Source organism: Drosophila busckii, unplaced genomic scaffold (genome assembly GCF_011750605.1).
Source record: "Drosophila busckii strain San Diego stock center, stock number 13000-0081.31 unplaced genomic scaffold, ASM1175060v1 hic_scaffold_53, whole genome shotgun sequence".
In the NCBI taxonomy this organism is placed as follows: domain Eukaryota; kingdom Metazoa; phylum Arthropoda; class Insecta; order Diptera; family Drosophilidae; genus Drosophila; species Drosophila busckii.
The window spans coordinates 82,561-101,491 of NW_022872763.1; the positions used below are offsets into that span (position 1 = coordinate 82,561).

At 38.0% G+C, this 18,931-nt stretch overlaps 1 protein-coding gene and 5 long non-coding RNA genes across 7 annotated transcripts; 5 read left to right on the plus strand and 1 right to left on the minus strand.

Moving 5' to 3' along the window:
• Positions 1-356: 356 nt before the first annotated feature.
• On the minus strand, positions 357-807 carry LOC108602196. The gene is made up of 2 exons (XR_001915235.1): positions 698-807; positions 357-639 (listed from the first exon to the last, which is right to left on the minus strand). It is a non-coding gene; the product is annotated as an uncharacterized LOC108602196 (long non-coding RNA).
• A 134-nt stretch (positions 808-941) lies between these two features.
• Positions 942-1,988, plus strand: LOC108602204. Of its 2 annotated transcripts, none has more exons than XR_001915237.2 (4): positions 942-1,089; positions 1,159-1,308; positions 1,375-1,613; positions 1,695-1,988. It is a non-coding gene; the product is annotated as an uncharacterized LOC108602204 (long non-coding RNA). The 2 variants fall into 2 exon arrangements; XR_001915236.2 differs by having other exon boundaries at positions 945-1,089; positions 1,149-1,308.
• Positions 1,989-2,139: 151 nt separating this feature from the next.
• LOC117135029 lies at positions 2,140-2,739 on the plus strand. The gene is made up of 3 exons (XR_004458954.1): positions 2,140-2,246; positions 2,327-2,397; positions 2,453-2,739. It is a non-coding gene; the product is annotated as an uncharacterized LOC117135029 (long non-coding RNA).
• Positions 2,740-3,097: 358 nt separating this feature from the next.
• LOC108605152 lies at positions 3,098-3,589 on the plus strand. The gene is made up of 2 exons (XR_001915372.2): positions 3,098-3,206; positions 3,260-3,589. It is a non-coding gene; the product is annotated as an uncharacterized LOC108605152 (long non-coding RNA).
• A 346-nt stretch (positions 3,590-3,935) lies between these two features.
• Positions 3,936-4,568, plus strand: LOC108604888. The gene is made up of 3 exons (XR_001915365.1): positions 3,936-4,036; positions 4,137-4,277; positions 4,346-4,568. It is a non-coding gene; the product is annotated as an uncharacterized LOC108604888 (long non-coding RNA).
• Positions 4,569-16,604: 12,036 nt separating this feature from the next.
• LOC108603358 (maker616) lies at positions 16,605-17,638 on the plus strand. Its single transcript, XM_017992103.2, has 3 exons — positions 16,605-16,757; positions 16,820-17,458; positions 17,516-17,638. Exons 1-3 carry the CDS (start codon positions 16,688-16,690, stop codon positions 17,542-17,544), a joined length of 738 nt encoding a protein of 245 aa, XP_017847592.1. The 5' UTR covers positions 16,605-16,687; the 3' UTR covers positions 17,545-17,638.
• Positions 17,639-18,931: the final 1,293 nt, after the last annotated feature.

An 18,931-nucleotide genomic window follows, 5' to 3' on the forward strand; every position in this document is an offset into this window, starting at 1 on the left:
TACATGCTTTAATGCCTTTTGATATTAACTGACTGACGGTGCTTGTAAAACAGGGATGCATACGCTGCCGAACTGCATATCATATGTTCAGTTCGATATCGTGGTGCTGTTGCTATTTTGTTCTGTTCTAATTTATAATGAATGGGACCATGCGCACTTTTACATGCGTCGCCTATTTACTCACCTTTATACAGAATTTAAACCGAATAAATTGACACAAAATTGTTGATGTAAGAAATAATTTAATAATACCATAAATTATCGGTGTATCTTAGGCTTATTATTAGACAGCAAAATATCATGCAAATGCGCAGACTGTCCGGCCTAAGACAGCAAAATACTTTGAAAATATTATATAAATAGTTTTGGTTTTTTTATTCATAGAAAATTTGCTTCATAAACACAAAAATTTTTTTCCTAAATTTCTTCTGTAAGCGAAAACCTTATAACCATAAAATATGAATTTTTGTTGCTCAACACCAGCGTCCTCGACCGCAGCACGGCCCGCACCAACTGTTGACTGGTCCATTAAAGGGTCCAAAGCTGGGATCGTAGAATCCACTTGGCCCACAACCGCCGCATGATCCTAAGCAGGCAGCAGGATAACATGGCCATTGACACATTGTGAATTGATATAAGCTGCGAATTGATAGGTAACATTAATAACAATCTGCAATATAATATCCCGTAAATTTACATTGTTCGCGTTACACGAAAATTAGGAAAAAAGCAAGAAGGTCGAAAATAAAAATTTCGACTGATCTAGTATGAGCTGTTGTAATGTCGGTATTAAACTAAGCATAATACATTTTGTAAAATGATTTTACTCATTGTTAAAGTCGCGGCATGCTGTGTCGCTTAGAATTTAATAAATATGGAATCAGAGTTAGCCATGATATGTTTATTTTATAATCTGCAAAATAAACTGCAGATATTTCACAATTTTTATCTAGCAGTCGTTCAACAAGCATTGTATTCGAATATAAAAATCGAAATTTGAAGAGTATAAATTGTTAGTATGTCATAATTCCAAAAATGGCTAAAAACAAAAGTACTGATTGAAAAATATTTAGTTAAGTTAGAGTAAAGGTAGGCAAATGAGCTAAGCGTAATAATTATTGAACACTAATTTATTGTACTGATTTAAGAATTTTATAGAAGGACGTTTTCCCCCATTCCTGCAGAGTACACTTCCTGCTTGCACTCGATGAAACATTTAACATATTGAACATAAGCTATTTGTCTGATTTTTGATTTTTGTATTACAATAATTTGTTGATTTAGCCATACGTTGGAATTAAGATCTATGTATGTGTGAATTTTCGATTGTCATAATGAAACATTTATTACTTAATATCTTTCTTCATTCCTCAGATTTCGTCTCTTGTTGGCATCAAGTTACGTTTTAATGGTGATTACATTACACTTAAAGAATATTAATTAAAAACAATGCACATAAATAAACATAACGAAAAAAAAAAATAAATTCTAGTAGGCGTTGGGGTCTTTTTTAAGAGAATTGTTTCTGATTCTAAAACGTATTAGAAATTCAAACAATTGCAGTTTGAAGTTGATACCCTTAACATCTCACACCCCTTTTCATTTCCAGACATGTGAGTAAATTATTTTTTGTATATATTACATTTCATCTATTTGTTTTATGTTTTTTTGGTTGGTGATCACTTTTTGCACAGTAAATATAGGACGCAAGGACTTTTATTATTGATTTTAAGCAGAGCAGACTAATCAATTACACAAGTCAATTGTGTCCCTAAATTCAAAACTGTACCTTTTTCCTTGAAGAAGTTAACAGAAAACTCCCATCAAAATGTGTTATTCTGCCTGTGGATCTTGCTGCTCCCCATGTCTCTCCTGTGCATACTCGTGTACCTCACCATGTTGCGGCTGCTGTGGCATTTGTGGTGCTTGTGGTACAGGATATGGTTGCGGCGGATGTGGTGGTTGTGGCGGCTGTGGCGGTTGCTGTTAACAATCTTCAGAACGAAATATAGGTGCTATGTCAATATTACCATGGAAAATGATATGAAAATATTTAAATCCAAATAAATAACTTCAATTTGTAAATTTTTAATGAAAGATTTTAATTATTTGAATTTACAAATATTGATTTCGGCATCAAAGCAGCCCTTGTATTTTTGACTTCCTATTTTGGACTACCTCTCGACATAACCAAATAAAATATCAGTATCAGTTCGCAACTAAACCGGAAGTAACCATATTGGCATGTAAGTTAAAAGGGATTTTTACATTATAAATATATGTATGTGAAGTTTATATTTTATTTTCTTTCCGATATGTAACGCAGTTGTTTGGCAATCAAACAATACTTGAGACGATACACCATCTGTGTGCCTATTTCCGTGAAGTTAACTGAAGGTAATAGCCTTTAATACAAGTATCTTTTTATCTTGCAAAAATGTATATTACACAGATTTAGATTTATCATCGACATGCCGTGCTGTCAGATCTCAAACTTTTATCAGTTCCGTCCACCCAAGTGCTATCCACAGTTCTGTCCACCGTGTTGCTCACCGTGCTGCTCTCCGTGCTCTCAGTGTGGTCCTTGTGGATCCTGCTGCGGTGGATGTGGCTACTGTTAACTTCAGAAAGAAATCGAGGTACCCTTTTAAGACTCACTCAAGTATAATGCCCTTTTCGGAATTGTGCTATAAAATTTTAAACAATTATATGACAAACCAAAAATAAAAGTAACTTTATAGCTGAAAAATTTTTTTAACTTTTAAAGAAACTTTTTTAAAGAAATGGAAAGGGGTATTATTAAGTTATGCAAATGTACGTAACAGGGGGAAAAAGGTGTGAGAGAATCCAAATATATATAAGAATCAACAGATCAGTAAGATAAACGGAATCAGTATAATCGTGCCCATCTGTGTCTCTGTCTGTAGGAGCAACGAGTAAGTACTCTAATACCTGAGCCAAAGTTGGTTTCGCCCAACTTTATTGCGCACATCTTTTTGAATTAGTGTAATGACGTTAATGTAGATAATAATAATTAGATTTGTTCCGAGTAGGCTTTGTCAAACTGTTCATAAGCTAAATTATACCTTTAAGTTGGCAGTTTATATTTTGCTCAGTCGAAACCAATTCATTGCTCAAAATACATAAATCCACACGCTAAATTCACAAGATAAAACTTTTTTTTTCCTTTTTTCGTGTGACGAGATGTGAGTATTTAAGTAAACAATCAAATATTCTGTGTACAAGTTACAATTCTCAGCTAAAATCAAACAAATATGTTCGGTCAATCGTGCTATCCTGGAGCCTGCATTGGAAGTTGCGGTGGTTGCGGGCCTAGCGGATTCTATGATTCCTGTTATGGACCTTTTAACGGCCCATTCAATAGTTGGTGTGGACCAAGCGGTCCAGGCTTTTGGCACGGACGTTGCTGCTAAAATCAATGTGATTCGCCTTCTTTTCGAGCAGCGGGCAGGTGATATTAGTTTGAAGCGGTTGGAAGATCTCTCTTGCAGAAGAAAATAAGGAAAAATATAACGTTTTATCTTAACCCCAAATAATTTAGACAATAAATGATGTGAGAAATAATAGAAAACTGAAATTGAAATTTAAATATAATATATATTATGTCTTTTTAGGCTATTCGTAAACACTTTAATTTAAATTCACTGCTTTAAATTCACTGCAACAATTGTAAATTGCACTTTAAGGAAAAGTTATGCAAATTTAAATTAATTCTGTTCGTTCTAAAACGAATAATATGCCTTAAAATTAGAATTGAGAACATTTATATGGTGTCATCTGTGCAACATCCACAATTCGGGATTCTCTGCAAAAATTGTAAACTGGGCTATATCATAAAGTTATGCAAATTTGAAATAATTCTGTTTGCTGTGCAGCAGATAATAGGCCTTGAAATTAGAATTCAAATAATTTATTAGTTGTCGTCTTATCAAAAATGTGGAGCATTCACAGTATTCAATTGTAAATTGTACAGTAAACATCAAGTGATTTTTGTCCGCTGTTTCATGTTTTTGGGGTATGTAACAAGCATAGATTTTGTAGCTCATATAAATATTTTTATACACTTTGACATTTTTTTACTTATATTTATATTTATACATATTCATAAATTATAGGTACTAGTCTTTCTTAAGATAAACAACACAAATCGACTTTCTTGCTTATTGAAATTGGAGAACTTCCGCAAGTTCTTGTAAATTCAATAATCCATTACTGAGTCGATTGTCTTTTGTATACATTCAGTACCTGTGAAGAAGGTGAGGTATTTATTTATTTCCTAAATACTTGTACTATTTCTTCTTGTCTCTATCAATTAATTTTTTAGATTAACAAAATGTGCTATCCTTGCTATTTGGGTTGCGGATCGTGCTGTTCGTCATGCTGCAGCCCCTGCTGTTCCCCATGCTACTCGTGTTGCTCACCTTGCTGTAGCCCTTGTGGAAGTTGCTGCGGGAGTTGCTATGGCTGTGGTTGTGGGCCATGCTGTTAACATCTTCGGAAAGATATTAAGGTTCTAGTTAGTTATATAAGAAAGACTGGACTCCTACTAAAAAAAACATGCAATAATATATTTAAATTCAATTTTACATATTGTATACAAAAAATAGATGTTTCAAAACTTTACTTATTTGTAGTATTAGTAATCGAGTTATCTACTTTCGTGACTGTGGTCTTGGTAGCCTTGGAGGAGGAAAGATCGGGGGTCTTGGTAGTCTTGGAGGAGGAAGAATCGGGGGTCTTGGTAGCCTTGGTGGCGGAGGAATCGGTGGTCTTGGTAGCCTAGGAGGCGGTGGAATCGGTGGTCTTGGAAGCCTAGGGGGAGCCGGAATCGGTGGTATTGGTAGCCTCGGGGGAGGAGGAATCGGTGGTCTTGGAAGCCTAGGAGGAGCAGGAATTGGTGGTATTGGGAGTCTAGGAGGAGCAGGAAGCGGTGGTATTGGTAGCCTAGGAGGAGCAGGAATCGGTGGTATTGGTAGCCTTGGAGGAGCAGGAATCGGTGGTCTTGGTAGTCTTGGAGGAGCAGGACTCTGTGGTCTTGAAGGGGGACGAGATATTGGCCGCTGTATGGGTCGAGAGACTGTATTTGGCTTAGAAGGCCTTTTAGATGCCTGCATACTGCCAGAACTAGGACGAGAAGCATTGACTGGTCGTGCAGGCTTAACATTATGTAAAGATTGATGACTATTATTGGAAGATAATTTTATGGGAACTGATGATGATGGTTTTTTACTTCCCGACAGATTACTATTTGATGGCTGTCGACTTGGGGGTTTTGGCCGTTTTTTGGGAGGCGGTAGGATGCCTGGCAATTGAGGAAGTGGTGGCAAAGGCAAATGATGAGGTGGAAAAACTGGCTTCAGTGGGGACAATTTTGGAGGCTTTGGTAAATGGTGATAATGTATATGATGGTGCTTGGTTACTTTCGGTGATGTCGTCTTTGATGTTGTTACTGTCGATATTGTGCTTAAAGTTGTTGTCGAAGGAGTTGAGCTAATTGGCGTACTGATTGTTGTAGAAGATGGTGTAGAAATTGTGGCTAATAATTGTTGAAGATGGAGTTGAGCTTATTGGCGTACTGATTGTTGTCGAAGATGGTGTAGGAATTGTGCTAATAGTTGTTGAGGATGGAGTTGAGCTAATTGTTGTTGAAGATGGAGTTGAGCTTATTGGCGTACTGATTGTTGTCGAAGATGGTGAAGAAATTGTGCTAATAGTTGTTGAAGATGGAGTTGAGCTTATTGGCGTACTGATTGTTGTCGAAGATGGTGTAGAAATTGTGCTAATAGTTGTTGAGGATGGAGTTGAGCTTATTGGCGTACTGATTGTTGACGAAGATGGTGTAGAAATTGTGGTAATAGTTGTTGAAGATGCAGTTGAGCTTATTGGCGTACTGATTGTTGTAGAAGATGGTGTAGACATTGTGCTAATAGTTGTTGAGCTAATTGTTGTTAAAGATGGAGTTGAGCTTATTGGCGTACTGATTGTTGTCGAAGATGGCGTAGAAATTGTGCTAATAGTTGTTGAAGAATGGAGTTGAGCTTATTGGCGTACTGATTGTTGTCGAAGATGGTGTAGAAATTGTGCTTAAAGTTGTTGATGATGGAGTTGAGCTTATTGGCGTACTGATTGTTGACGAAGATGGTGTAGAAATTGTGGTAATAGTTGTTGAAGATGCAGTTGAGCTTATTGGCGTACTGATTGTTGTAGAATATGGTGTAGACATTGTGCTAATAGTTGTTAAGGATGGAGTTGAGCTAATTGTTGTTAAAGATGGAGTTGAGCTTATTGGCGTACTGATTGTTGTCGAAGATGGCGTAGAAATTGTGCTAATAGTTGTTGAAGATGGAGTTGAGCTTATAGTTGTTGAAGATGGAGTTGAGCTTATTGGTACTGATTGTTGTCGAAGATGGTGTAGAAATTGTGCTAATAGTTGTTGAAGATGGAGTTGAGCTTATTGGCGTACTGATTGTTGTCGAAGATGGCGTAGAAATTGTGCTAATAGTTGTTGAAGATGGAGTTGAGCTTATAGTTGTTGAAAGTGGAGTTGAGCTTATTGGCCGTACTGATTGTTGTCGATAGATGGTGGTAGAATTGTGCAATAAAGTTGTTGATGATGGAAGTTGAAGCTTATTGCGTACTGATCGTTGTCGAGTATGCTGTAGACATTCGGTGCTAATATTGTTGAAGATGGGTTGAGCTAATAGTTGTTTGAAGAGGAGTGTGCTTATTGAGCGTATGATTGTTGACGAAGATGGTGTAGAAATTGTTGTAATAGTTGTTGGAAGAATGGATCTGAGCTAATAAATTGTTGGAAGATGGCGTTGAGCCTTAATTGGCGTACACTGATTGTTGTCGAGATGGTGTAGAAATTGTGCTAATAGTTGTTTGAAGATGGAGTTGAGCTAATAGTTGTTGAAGATGGTGTTGAGCTTATTGGCGTACTGATTGTTGTAGAAGATGGTGTAGACATTGTGCTAATAGTTGTTGAGGATGGAGTTGAGCTAATTGTTGTTGAAGATGGAGTTGAGCTTATTGGCGTACTGATAGTTGTAGAAGATGGTGTAGAAATTGTGCTAACAGTTGTTGAAGATGGAGTTGAGCTTATTGGCGTACTGATTGTTGTTTCGAAGATGGTGTAGAAACTGTGGCTAAATAGTTGTTGAAGATGGAGTTGAACTTATTGGCGTACTGATTGTTTTGTCGACGATGGTGTAGAAATTGTGCTGATAGATGGTGTAGACATTGTGCTAATAGTTGTTGAAGATGCAGTTGAGCTTATTGGCGTACTGATTGTTGTAGAATATGGTGTAGACATTGTGCTAATAGTTGTTGAGGATGGAGTTGAGCTAATTGTTGTTAAAGATGGAGTTGAGCTTATTGGCGTACTGATTGTTGTAGAAGATGGTGTAGAAATTGTGCTAACAGTTGTTGAAGATGGAGTTGAGCTTATTGGCATACTGATTGTTGTCGAAGATGGTGTAGAAATTCTGCTAACAGTTGTTGAAGATGGAGTTGAGCTTATTGGCGTACTGATTGTTGTCGAAGATGGTGTAGAAATTGTGCTTAAAGTTGTTGATGATGGAGTTGAGCTTATTGGCGTACTGATTGTTGTCGAAGATGGTGTAGAAATTGTGCTAATATTTGTTGAAGATGGAGTTGAGCTTATTGGCGTACTGGATGTTGTCGATTATTGACGTACTGATTGTTGTCGAAGATGGTGTAGAAGTTGAGCTAATAGTTGTTGAAGATGGAGTTGAACTTATTGGCGTACTGATTGTTGTCGAAGATGGTGTAGACATTGTGCTAATTGTTGTTGAGGATGGAGTTGAGCTTATTGTTGTTGAAGATGGAGTTGAACTTATTGGCGTACTGATTGTTGTCGATGATGGTGTAGAAACTGTCCTAATAGTTGTTGAAGATGGAGTTGAACTTATTGGCGTACTGATTGTTGTCGAAGATGGTGTAGACATTGTGCTAATTGTTGTTGAGGATGGAGTTGAGCTTATTGTTGTTGAAGATGGAGTTGAACTTATTGGCGTACTGATTGTTGTCGATGATGGTGTAGAAACTGTCCTAATAGTTGTTGAAGATGGAGTTGAGCTTATTGGCGTACTGATTGTTGTCGAAGATGGTGTAGGAGTTGAGCTAATAGTTGTTGAAGATGAAGTTGAGCTTATTGGTATACTGATTGCTGTCGAAGATGGTGTAGAAATTGTGCTAATAGTTGTTGAAGATGGAGTTGAACTTATTGGGGTACTGATTGTTGTCGAAGATGGTGTAGAAATTGTGCTGATAGTTGTTGAAGACGGAGTTGAGCTAATAGTTGTTGAAGATGGTGTTGAGCTTATTGGCGTACTGATTGTTGTAGAAGATGGTGTAGACATTGTGCTAATAGTTGTTGAGGATGGAGTTGAGCTAATTGTTGTTGAAGATGGAGTTGAGCTTATTGGCGTACTGATTGTTGTCGAAGATGGTGTAGAAATTGTGCTAATAGTTGTTGAAGAAGGAGTTGAGCTTATTGGCGTACTGATTGTTGTCGAAGATGGTGTTGGAGTTGAGGTAATTGTTGTTGAAGATGGAGTTGAGCTTATAGGCGTACTAATTGTTGTCGAAGATGGTGTAGAAATTGTGCTAATAGTTGTTGAGGATGGAGTTGAGCTAATTGTTGTTGAAGATGGAGTTGAGCTTATTGGCGTACTGATTTTTGTCGAAGATCGTGTTGAAATTGTGCTAATAGTTGTTGAAGATGGAGTTGAGCTTATTGGCGTACTGATTGTTGTAGAAGATGGTGTAGACATTGTGCTAATAGTTGTTGAGGATGGAGTTGAGCTTATTGGCGTACTGATTCTTGTCGAAGATGGTGTAGAAATTGTGCTAATAGTTGTTGAGGATGGAGTTGAGCTAATTGTTGTTGAAGATGGAGTTGAGCTTATTGGCGTACTGATTGTTGTCGAAGATGGTGTAGAAATTGTGCTAATAGTTGTTGAAGATGGAGTTGAGCTTATTGGCGTACTGATTGTTGTCGAAGATGGTGTAGAAATTGTGCTTAAAGTTGTTGATGATGGAGTTGAGCTTATTGGCGTACTGATTGTTGTCGAAGATGGTGTAGAAATTGTGCTAATAGTTGTTGAAGATGGAGTTGAGCTTATTGGCGTACTGATTGTTGTCGAAGATGGTGTAGAAATTGTGCTAATAGTTGTTGAAGATGGAGTTGAACTTATTGGACTGATTGTTGTCGAAGATGGTGTAGAAATTGTGCTGATAGTTGTTGAAGACGGAGTTGAGCTAATAGTTGTTGAAGATGGTGTTGAGCTTATTGGCGTACTGATTGTTGTAGAAGATGGTGTAGACATTGTGCTAATAGTTGTTGAGGATGGAGTTGAGCTAATTGTTGTTGAAGATGGAGTTGAGCTTATTGGCGTACTGATAGTTGTAGAAGATGGTGTAGAAATTGTGCTAACAGTTGTTGAAGATGGAGTTGAGCTAATTGGCGTACTGATTGTTGTAGAAGATGGTGTAGAAATTGTGCTAATAATTGTTGAAGATGGAGTTGAGCTTATTGGCGTACTGAATGTTGTCGAAGATGGTGTAGAAATTGTGCTTATAGTTGTTGATGATGGAGTTGAGCTTATTGGCGTACTGATTGTTGTCGAAGATGGTGTAGAAATTGTGCTAATAGTTGTTGAAGATGGAGTTGAGCTTATTGGCGTACTGATTGTTGTCGAAGATGGTGTAGAAATTGTGCTAATAGTTGTTGAATATGAAGTTGAGCTAATAGTTGTTGAAGATGGAGTTGAACTTATTGGCGTACTGATTGTTGTCGAAGATGGTGTAGACATTGTGCTAATTGTTGTTGAGGATGGAGTTGAGCTTATTGTTGTTGAAGATGGAGTTGAACTTATTGGCGTACTGATTGTTGTCGATGATGGTGTAGAAACTGTCCTAATAGTTGTTGAAGATGGAGTTGAACTTATTGGCGTACTGATTGTTGTCGAAGATGGTGTAGACATTGTGCTAATTGTTGTTGAGGATGGAGTTGAGCTTATTGTTGTTGAAGATGGAGTTGAACTTATTGGCGTACTGATTGTTGTCGATGATGGTGTAGAAACTGTCCTAATAGTTGTTGAAGATGGAGTTGAGCTTATTGGCGTACTGATTGTTGTCGAAGATGGCGTAGAAATTGTGCTAATAGTTGTTGAAGATGGAGTTGAGCTAATTGTTGTTGAAGATGGAGTTGAGCCTATTGGCGTACTGATTGTTGTAGAAGATGGTGTAGACATTGTGCTAATCGTTGTTGAGGATGGAGTTGAGCTAATTGTTGTTGAAGATGGAGTTGAGCTTATTGGCGTACTGATTGTTGTCGAAGATGGTGTAGAAATTGTGCTAAAAGTTGTTGATGATGGAGTTGAGCTTATTGGCGTACTGATTGTTGTCGAAGATGGTGTAGAAATTGTGCTAATAGTTGTTGAAGATGGAGTTGAGCTTATTGGCGTACTGATTGTTGTCGAAGATGGTGTAGAAATTGTGCTAATAGTTGTTGAGGATGGAGTTGAGCTAATTGTAGTTGAAGATGGAGTTGAGCTTATTGGTGTACTGATTGTTGTCGAAGATGGTGTAGAAATTGTGCTAATAGTTGTTGTTGAAGATGGAGTTGAGCTTATTGGCGTACTGATTGTTGTCGAAGATGGTGTAGAAATTGTGCTAATAGTTGTTGAAGGTGGAGTTGAGCTTACTGGCGTACTGATTGTTGTCGAAGATGGGTGTAGAAATTGTGCTTAAAGTTGTTGATAATGGAGTTGAGCTTATTGGCGTACTGATTGTTGTCGAAGATGGTGTAGAAATTGTGCTAATAGTTGTTGAAGATGGAGTTGAGCTTATTGGCGTACTGATTGTTGTCGAAGATGGTGTAGAAATTGTGCTAATAGTTGTTGGAAGATGGAGTTGAGCTTATTGGCGTACTGATTGTTGTAGAAGATGGTGTAGAAATTGTGCTAATAGTTGTTGAAGATGGAGTTGAGCTTATTGGCGTACTGATTGTTGTCGAAGATGGTGTAGAAATTGTGCTAATAGTTGTTGAAGATGGAGTTGAAGCTTATTGGCGTACTGATTATTGTCGAAGATGGTGTAGAAATTGTGCTAATAGTTGTTGAAGATGGAGTTGAGCTTATTGGCGTACTGATTTTTGTCGAAGATGGTGTAGAATTGTGCTAATAGTTGTTGAAGATGGAGTTGAGCTTATTGGCGTACTGATTGTTGTCGAAGATGGTGTAGAAATTGTGCTAATAGTTGTTGAAGATGGGTTGAAGCTTATTGCGTATGATTGTTGTAGAAGATGGTGTAGACATTGTGCTAATAGTTGTTGAGGATGGAGTTGAGCTAATTGTTGTTGAAGATGGAGTTGAGCCTATTGACGTACTGATTGTTGTAGAAGATGGTGTAGAAATTGTGCTAACAATTGTTGAAGATGGAGTTGGTGCTTATTGGCGTACTGATTGTTGTCGAAGATGGTGTAGAAATTGTGCTAATAGTTGTTTGAAGATTGGAGTTGAGCTTATTGGGTAACTGATGGTTTCGAAGATGGTTAGAATTGTGGCTACATAGTTGTAAGAAGATGAGTTGAGCTTATTGGCGTACTGATTAGTTGTCGAAGATGGGTGTAGAAATTGTGCTATCAGTTGTTGAAGATGGAGGGTTGAGCTTATAAGTTGTTGAGATGGAGTTGAGCTTATGGCGTACTGATTCGTTGTCCGAATATGGGTGTAGAAATTGTGCTAGATAGTTGTTGAAGATGGGTTGAGGCTTGATTGCGTACTGTATTGTTGTCGAAGATGGTGGTAGAATTGTGCTAATAGTTGTGAGGATGAGTTGAGCGTAATTGTAGTTGAAGATGGGAGTTGAGCTTCTGGTAGTACTGATTGTGTCGAAAGATGGTGTAGAAATGTGTCTAAAGTTGTTGAAATGGATTGAGCTTATTGGCGTACTGATTGTTGTCGAAGATGGTTAGAAATTGTGTAATTAGTTGTTGAAGAAGGGTTGAGCTTATTGCGTACTGATTGTTCGAAGAATGGTGTAGAAATTGGTGCTCTAAAGTTGTTGATAATGCGAGTGGAGCTGAATTAGGCGGTACTGATTGTTGTCGAAGAGTTGGTGTGAAATTGTGTCTAAATAGTTGCTTGAAGGATGGGAGTTGAGCTTTATTGGCGTACTGAAATTGTTGTCGAAGAGTTAGAAATTGTGCTATGTTGTTGAAGATGGAGTTGAGCTTATTGGCGTACTGATTGTTGTCGAAGATGGTGTAGAAATTGTGCTAATAGTTGTTGAAGATGGAGTTGAGCTTATTGGCGTACTGATTATTGTCGAAGATGGTGTAGAAATTGTGCTAATAGTTGTTGAAGATGGAGTTGAGCTTATTGGCGTACTGATTGTTGTCGAAGATGGTGTAGAAATTGTGCTAACAGTTGTTGAAGATGGAGTTGAGCTTATTGGCGTACTGATTGTTGTCGAAGATGGTGTAGAAATTGTGCTAATAGTTGTTGAGGATGGAGTTGAGCTTATTGGCGTACTGATTGTTGTTGAAGATGGTGTAGACATTGTGCTAATAGTTGTTGAGGATGGAGTTGAGCTAATTGTTGTTGAAGATGGAGTTGAGCCTATTGACGTACTGATTGTTGTAGAAGATGGTGTAGAAATTGTGCTAACAGTTGTTGAAGATGGAGTTGAGCTTATTGGCGTACTGATTGTTGTCGAAGATGGTGTAGAAATTGTGCTAATAGTTGTTGAAGATGGAGTTGAGCTTATTGGCGTACTGATTGTTGTCGAAGATGGTGTAGAAATTGTGCTAATAGTTGTAGAAGATGGAGTTGAGCTTATTGGCGTACTGATTGTTGTCGAAGATGGTGTAGAAACTGTCCTAATAGTTGTTGAAGATGGAGTTGAGCTTATTGGCGTACTGATTGTTGTCGAAGATGGTGTAGAAATTGTGCTAATAGTTGTTGAAGATGGAGTTGAGCTTATTGGCGTACTGATTGTTGTAGAAGATGGTGTAGACATTGTGCTAATCGTTGTTGAGGATGGAGTTGAGCTAATTGTTGTTGAAGATGGAGTTGAGCCTATTCGGCGTACTGAATTGTTGTAGAAGACTGGTGTGAAATTGGCTAACAGTTGTGAAGATGGAAGTTGAGCTTTTGGGTTAGCTATGTTGTCGAAGATGGTGTAGAATGTGCTTAAGTTGTTGAGATGACATAGGACTGGAATCAGTGCCACATGGTGTAACATGTAGTGGCAAATAGTTGTGAGGCTGTACGATGGAGTTGAGCTATCTGTTTGTTGAAGATGGAGTTGAACTTATTGGGCATACTGATTGTTGTCGAAGAATGGAGTAAAATGTGCTTAAATTGTTGAAATGGAGTTGAGCTATGGCGTACTGATTTATGGTTGAAATGGTGTAGAATTAATTGTGAACGAGGGAGTTGAGCTAAATAGTTGTTGAAGAGAAGTTGAGCTAATTGGTATAACTGAGATTGCTTTCGAAGATGGTGTAGAAATTGTGGCTAATAGTTGTTGAAGATGGAGTTGAGCTTATAGTTTTGATGGTGGAGTTGAGCTTATTGGCGTACTGATTGTTGTTGAAGATGGTGTAAAATTGTGCCATAGTTGTTGAGAAATGGAAAGTTGAGCTAATTGCGTTGTTGAGAAGATGGGATTGGAGCTTAATGGCGTACTGATCTTTTTCGAAGATGATGTAAAATTGTGCTAATAGTTGTTGAAGATGGAGTTGAGCTAATAGTTGTTGATGGTGGAGTTGAGCTTATTGGCGTACTGATTGTTGTTGAAGATGGTGTAGAAATTGTGCTCATAGTTGTTGAGGATGGAGTTGAGATAATTGTTGTTGAAGATGGAGTTGAGCTTATTGGCGAACTGATTGTTGTTGAAGATTGTGTGTTTGTAGATGGAGTTGGATGCGTATGTGGAGTTGGATGTGTGTGTGGAGTTGAATGTGTATGTGGAGTTGGGTGTGTATGTGGAGTTGGATGTGTATGTGGAGTTGGATGTGTATGTGGAGTTGGATGTGTATGTGGAGTTGGATGTGTATGTGGAGTTGGATGTGTATGTGGAGTTGGATGGGTATGTGGTGTTGAATGTGTATGTGGAGTTGGATGTGTATGTGGAGTTGGATGGGTATGTGGTGTTGGATGTTTACTGATTGTTGTCGAAGATGGTGTAGCAATTGTGCTAATAGTTGTTGAAGAAGGAGTTGAGCTTATTGGCCTGCTGATTGTTGTCGAAGTTGGTGTAGAAACTGTGCTAATAGTTGTTGAAGATGGAGTTGAGCTAATAGTTGTTGAAGATGGAGGTTGAGGATATAGGCGTACTAATTGTTGTCGAAGGTGGTGTAAAAATTGTGCTTAAAGTTGTTGACGATGGAGTTGAGCTAATTGGCGTACTGATTGTTGTTGATGGTGTAGAAATTGTGATTGCAGTTGTCGATGTTGGAATTGTTGTTGGGTTTTTAGTTGTTTGACAAATGTTCAGATAATGGGCAGAGGTCGCATAAATCGGTTGGCAGATCATTAGTTCCGGCTTTGGATGGTTCGGTCGGATTTGGTGTTGGATATGTGGTTGACATAGTCGTACTTGTAGCTTGACATGGAGGCCATATTGGGCAAAGGTCACAAATGCCGGCATATGTCGTCGAAGAGGTTGGCGTACTGACCGTTTGCGTACTGACACTTGTCGAAGATGGTGTGGAAATTGTGTTGGAAGTTGTAGATGGAGTTGAATGTGGATGTGGATGCGGATGTGGGGTTGGTTTTGGACGTGGAGTTGGTTTCCGTACTGATTGTTGTTGAAGATCGTGTTGTATGGTTATACAAGTGGGCCAATAGGGAAATTGTTCACAGAAGGCTGGATCAGTTGATATTGGTGCTATTGTAGTTCTTGTTGGTGGACAACTCGGCCAATAAGGGAAAAGTCGACAAAAGGAAGGTGCTTCTCCTTGACCCTTTGCCGAGTCCACATGTTGATAAAGAACCAAAAGGAGCCCCAATAACCTAGTAAGCTAAAAGACTCTATACCTTAGTTCCTCCATACCAAAAGATTTAAAAAAGGCCTTACCATTTCGGTTTCCCGTAAAGCACTAGCTCTAAATTATTATGGAGAGCTATTTATATTACATTGGCTGTTCGTGTGGTGAGCTTGCAATAATTAAAAAACTACACATATTACCCAAATGTTGGATACCCAAAGATTTCCTGTCAATGCATTACAATCTCATAAACAAAGCCACAAGCGTTAAAAATACATTATTTTGATGTCTGCTAATGCACACTACACCTAAAATTTTACTTCCATGCAAAGAAAGCCTTATCGCATATATACATCAATGTCACAGAAAAGCCATTGGAGAAGAAGCCACTGACCTTTTAGAACAGAACTGTTGCTGGTTGAGTTCTTTTTTAAATTAAATTAAATTAATTAATACCATTATGCATGGTTAACAATTTTAAACGTCAAAAATATTTGTTATTAGTCTTAGTTGAATTCCAATTGGAAAAAATGTTCTTGATAACAGTAATGCTTTTTAACTAGATACATTTAAAGTTCCTCAGCTTTCTTTTGGACCTAAGCACTGACAAGGTGAAACCTGGTATAGTTTTAGCAGGCAACTGAAAAAATATGAGTGAGAATAAGATAAACATTTGCTAATTTGCAAAAAAAAAATAAAACTAGCACAAAAGCTAAAACAAATTAAATATTTACAAACCACTTAAGCTATTGTGACATTTAAGAACTCTACACCACATAAATTATTTACTAAGACAGTTCAAAACAAAAACAATTAATCTTAATTATTATCAGTGTAGAAAATTTCGTATGCAGCACAGGTCAGAAGTTTTGGGTTCGGGCTTAAGCTGCTGCTGCTTGCCTGCTTAGAATGTCCAAGGATTGCCGGCAAATCAGGTGCAAAACGTGATGTGCTTTCAATAAAGTGCACAAAATAAAGAGAGTAACTGCCGAAAGAAAAGCAAAAAAAATAAAAATAAACTTTTAATGCGCTTAGGCGACGAACACAATATACAGCTGAAAATGTTGAACGGTAAATGGTAAACAAAATCAAGAGCAAAGCAAACCACAGACCTAATAGTACTTAAAATCTCCCGACCCATAACCACCCACAAGAAGAAAAAAAAAGAAAAAGACAAACCCGTGCGTGAGCAATTTTTCTAAACGAGGCTTCCACTAAGAGCAAGAGAAGCAGCACGTTTCGGTTACGGCTGCTGGACATGCTTGCTTTAGAATGTGAATGATGATGACGATGGTGTTGATCAGGTTGATAATGAGGGTCAGGTAAAATGTATTGACCTTTTCGGCGTGCATTAAGTATTACAAAATACGTAATGCAGTTTAAATTCGAAAGATACAGCGGTAATGAAGCACATCTTTGGGCATTAGCTAATATTAATGAGCTACTGCTTAATAATGCTCTTTACTTAAGACTAAAATTTATTTATTTTAAGCAGCTTCAGATTTGTTTGTCATTTATTGAGGTACCATAGGTGCACAGAACATAAAAAAAAATTCAAAACACTATAATAGTCAGATAAACAAAATTGCTGTGATTCAGAAACAGAATTTATTCATACATTTTTATCAATATTTGTACTAAATGGCCATCAAAAATATGCTCAAAATTAGTGGTTTGAATCTTTGCAGCATTGATAAGGGCTTAAGCAAACGTAAGCTATGAATTACCAACGATTGTATTTTATATACTACAAAATTGATCAAAAATTCGCAGTCAAAAACATTTTGCCATTTAGAGGAGCTGCAACTTGCAGGCCCATTGAGAGCCTAACACCAACTCAAAGCGATCACGACTACTCACGTATTTCAGCTACAAGTGTGCTGCGAGAGTCGAGCTTGCTCAACAGCAATGCACTGACAGAGAAACCATCGGAGAACTTTCTAGCTGAGCAGCGACGTCAGCGTTGCAAAGAAATTCTTAAGGAGCACTATTTGCGCAAGTTGCAAGAACGACGACAACAAGAAAGCGAGATAGGTCAGCTGCCCGAAATGTCACAGCGTTTACGTGATATAATGGCCATGGATGCGGCGCTGTCTGTAACCAAGAAGTCCTATGGCGATAATCTCAAGCTACCTGCAAGCAATGGAAGCACAATAAGTGTTATAGATTTCAAGCCACAAAATAACTGCAATATGAATCGCTGGCGCTTAAGAATACCATTTCGTAAGCGACTACAAACTCAAGATCTAAAACTAAAAGTTGTCGAATCGATAAGGCTGGGCAAGAAGGCGCGCAAGGTGATACGGCCACCGGGCAGTGCAGCAGGCTCAAAGAAGCAAAAGGCTCAGCAAATGCAGTTGGAAAATATTCTAAAATTGAAAACAGTTCATAGCCTCAAGATGTGGCATTTTGGTAAGCTTGTAGTAAGCTTATAGCTACTTGAATTATATAATTTAAATTATTACTTAGGTGCACGAACTATACCACGCTTGAGTTGAATGAACTTATCATGACGCAACTCAAATTTAAAGTGTTAACATAAATTATACTTATATATAGCATATAAATTTCGCTTTTAAATTGTAAGCAATAATCTGATGGAATAATTATATGTATGTAATTTTCTGCCCAGAGTATAAAACTAATGCGACTTATAAAATAAGATAATTAAAAGAATATATGTGTAATAGAAAAATTAGATTTTTTTTGCATTTCTTCTATAAAGTTATAAAAATTTGCTGAGCACAAAATTGTCTAAGCTCAATTAGCCAAACATTTGAGTGACAAACTTAACGCGCCACTTGGCTAGCTATGAGTATTGCTCACACAAATATTACCAACCATTTAACACTAAGCAAGTCCAAGTGGACTTGCTTGGGAAAACAAAAAAAATTAATTAAAACTTACCTCAATGAACTGACAGTCAATTAAAGTTTACGCAAGAGGCACGACAACAAGTGGCAACCACAGCAAGAAGAGAGCATGTGGCAGTGTGTGTGTGTGTATGTGTGTGCTTTGAGGCAGACGATGAGCAAATGTAGCGTTCAACGCACCATTACACGCGGTACACTGACCCAACCCTCGAAAAGGAATGGGGGGCTGCAGCCTGGCCGTTTATTGGCCAAAAGCAAACAAACAAAGGCCAACAGAGACCAAAAGCCAAACAATAAGCAGAAGCAGCAGCAACAGCAGCATAAAAACAAAGGCAACAAGACAAGCGAATAAATACTACAAAACTCAACCACCCACAAAATGCTGAGCACAGGACAGCACCGTACAGGATGTGACTTGTTTGTCTTGGACTTGAGCGCTATGCCCCGCTGCAGCAAAACAATTAACAATCTCCGTTTGTCGTAATTGACTCAAATGAGCGCAAACAATAAATAAAACAGTAACTGTAACAGTAGCTATAGCATCAGTAGCTGTAACAGTAAAATACCAAATGGCTAAGAGAGCAAAACAAAGCTAAAAACCGTTGACAATGACGAGGCGGACTACTTAGCCTACATACCAGAAAGTTTTGCGATAAATCAGGCTCGACTTGAGATACATATTTTATTTAGCCAACTTGCTTAAGAAATGAGGTCAATGTATTTTATAAATTGACAATTAGTTGCATGCTCTAAACTTTTAGCAAACCATCAACATATCACAATCAATACTGTGATGCCAACTGCTTATCCTTATATTTATCTGATCCATACGTATTCACTCACCACCAACGACGACGACGCCGATGACTTGTGGCCAAATCACAGTTGATGCTGCATTTTTATCCTGGCCTCTGACTGCGAATGTTTGCACAGCTTGTCAGCATACTCCCACTTGGTCGGTCGGTCGGTGGGTGGTTGGCCTCGGCAGCTGAGTTGTCCTGTAAGTGGATAT